This window comes from Aplysia californica, unplaced genomic scaffold (assembly GCF_000002075.1).
Source record: "Aplysia californica isolate F4 #8 unplaced genomic scaffold, AplCal3.0 scaffold00123, whole genome shotgun sequence".
NCBI lineage: Eukaryota > Metazoa > Mollusca > Gastropoda > Aplysiida > Aplysiidae > Aplysia > Aplysia californica.
Window position 1 is genome coordinate 278,200 of NW_004797393.1, and position 2,500 is coordinate 280,699.

The 2,500-nt window shown below is 40.8% G+C and overlaps 1 protein-coding gene across 1 annotated transcript in view; it reads right to left on the minus strand.

Annotated features, from left to right (window-relative positions):
- Nucleotides 1-2,500, minus strand: part of LOC101856016 (protein DD3-3) — a 28,787-nt gene that overhangs the window by 25,038 nt on the left and 1,249 nt on the right. The window contains exon 3 of the mRNA XM_035969171.1: nt 1,904-1,984. Coding sequence (XP_035825064.1) covers nt 1,904-1,984 — 81 coding nt within the window. The remainder of the gene's footprint in view (nt 1-1,903; nt 1,985-2,500) is intronic.

The following is a 2,500-nucleotide window of genomic DNA, read 5'->3' on the forward strand; positions in this document are numbered from 1 at the left end:
AGTGGGAGAGAAAGAGAGAATATACATAGAGAGAGATGGGGGGGAGAGAGAGAGGGAGAGAGAGAGAGAGAGAGAGAGAGAGAGAGAGAGAAAGAGAGAGGGGGGGGAGACAGCCTCCAACCGCCCACCTCTTAAACGAGCCATTCGCCAGACAGTGTTGTCAGGATACAATGACAAGAGAGTCATCTTCTCATTATCTCATCTCACTGGGGTAAAGACGCCCATCTTTTGGCTCAGCCTCAGAAGTGACCGAGATACTTCGTTCTTGATAGCCCTTTCCACCTCTCCGTCTGTCTCTCTTTCTCGTTCTTTCACTCACTCTTTTCTCTCTTTCCTTTTATCTGTCTCATTCTTCCACTCATTCTTTTCTCTCTTTCTTTTTATCTGTCTCATTCTTTCACTCATTCTGTCTGTCTCACTCTGTCTCTGTCTCACTCTGTCTCTCTCTCTCTCTCTCTCTCTCTCTCTCTCTCTCTCTCTCTCTCTCTCTCTCCCTCTTTACAGGTATCCCAATCTTTCCCGATCCGTCCCTCTCCATCCCCCCCTCTCCCTCCTAACAGCGCCAACTTTCCTCCGGAGTTCAAATACATGTAGTATGATAGTAGGCTCTTTCTTCACATAGGACACCAATGACGTAAACTTCTGCTGGGATACACCCATAACGACCGGCAGAGGCAAACCCGTTGTTGACACACATAGCCTAAATCTTCCAAGTTTGGTCTATAGGAGACTTTTTAGTTTTAGTAAGAGTTTTACGGCACTTGCAACACAATAAGGTCATATAAGTGCCGATGTTAGAGATGTTACAAGAGAGTAACAAACATAAAAAAGAAGGAAGAAAGATCAGGACGACAAATGTTTGAACACCAGAGAGAACCCGCCAACCACCCACATGTGAGACTTTGTTAACCAGAATCTCCTTCTATCCCTCACCTCTAAATCTCACTTTCTTATTTTTTATTTTTTTTAACAGAAGTAGATTCTCCTCTGCTAGACTTCAGGGGTTGTAGACTGCTAGCTTTTCAACCTGCAGTGCAACTCATTTTTACGTATGTGACCATTTTTCCTACAACCCTGTAAAGTCGCTTGCCCTCAGCAGGCAGCCGCACTCTAATTTCAAAGGTTCTCACTTCTTTTTTTGTCCCGTGTCCTCCCCACCAAACAGTGAAAAGCAAAGTGCAAAAAAAAAAAGACGTGTGATAACTCAGAAATCTTAGAGCAAAAGACACAAGAGCAAGCACAAGTACAGAACGGTGCTGCAGGAACACACAAAAACAAACTGCTATAATAAAGAACCAATTTTTAGCTGCCATTGGCTTTTTTTTTGCTCATTTTATAAATAGTTTCAAATTGTGTTTTTTCTTAATATGCCAGAGAGCTTAGATTTCAAGGATACATCATCCACAGTTATAAAATACCTGGGTGATACTGTCCTCTTTCAGTGGACAATTTGGTTATTTTGGTTGACAGCAGGGATCACCCACATAGTGATAGGTATCATTTAATGCCCTATTTACAAACATATGAAGGTGGGCGCTACAAAAATTTTAATCTGCTATAAGATGGCACAAGGGGGCGCTGGCTAACAAAGAAGAGGTTGACAAGCATTACGATGTAAAGAGTAATTTTTATGTCTGACACACAGAATGATAAACAGAATCAGACAGGTAGCTTTTTCTGACTAACCAAGGCACAAGATGTTATTTTATTTAATTTATCATGGTTAAATGTTGTTTACAACTGACCATAACAAAAAAGCACTAGGCTAAGCAATTTTTAAATTGTGTTGACTAATTGAATGCAGATTCCAAATATTTGTTCTATGTTCTCTAAATTGAGCTTTTCCAATGGTGACAACTTTGTTGCAAACACACAAATATTTAATATAAACACATCTACTTACCATTCTGTATTGCTTCCCCTCATCAGTACCAAAGGGAGATTCTGTCGCATCACCAACATTGTATCCTCCACGATTGTTATTCTGAAAAAGAATTTTAATTGTCTAGAAACATAACAACATATAAAAAATACCCTACTCTCATGGCAGCAGATCAAGTGGTACGATCAAGTCACAAATGCTCAACTGAGGGAAAGAACAACCCAAAGGCCAGTAAAGGAAGACATACAGATGAAGAAATGGAAATGGATTGGACCCACCCTGAGGAGACCCCCAACAAGCATAATCAGACAGGCTTTGCCGTGGAATCCACAAGGAAAACGTAAGAAAGGAAGACCAAAGATGACATGGAGGCGAACGGTACAAGCGAAATGGAAAAGGCAGGGACATCATGGAAACAGCTAGAAAAGGATGCACAGGACAGGGTTCGCTGGAGAAATGTTCTTGACGGCCTATATGTTAAAAAGGGCAAGAGAAAAAAAATACAGTTCTAAGAGCAGCACTTACACTTGTAAACTGCTGACTGATGGATATTGTGTTTACTATTCAGGTCACACATGATATATAGGCTATTATATAGGGCATATATATATATACAGA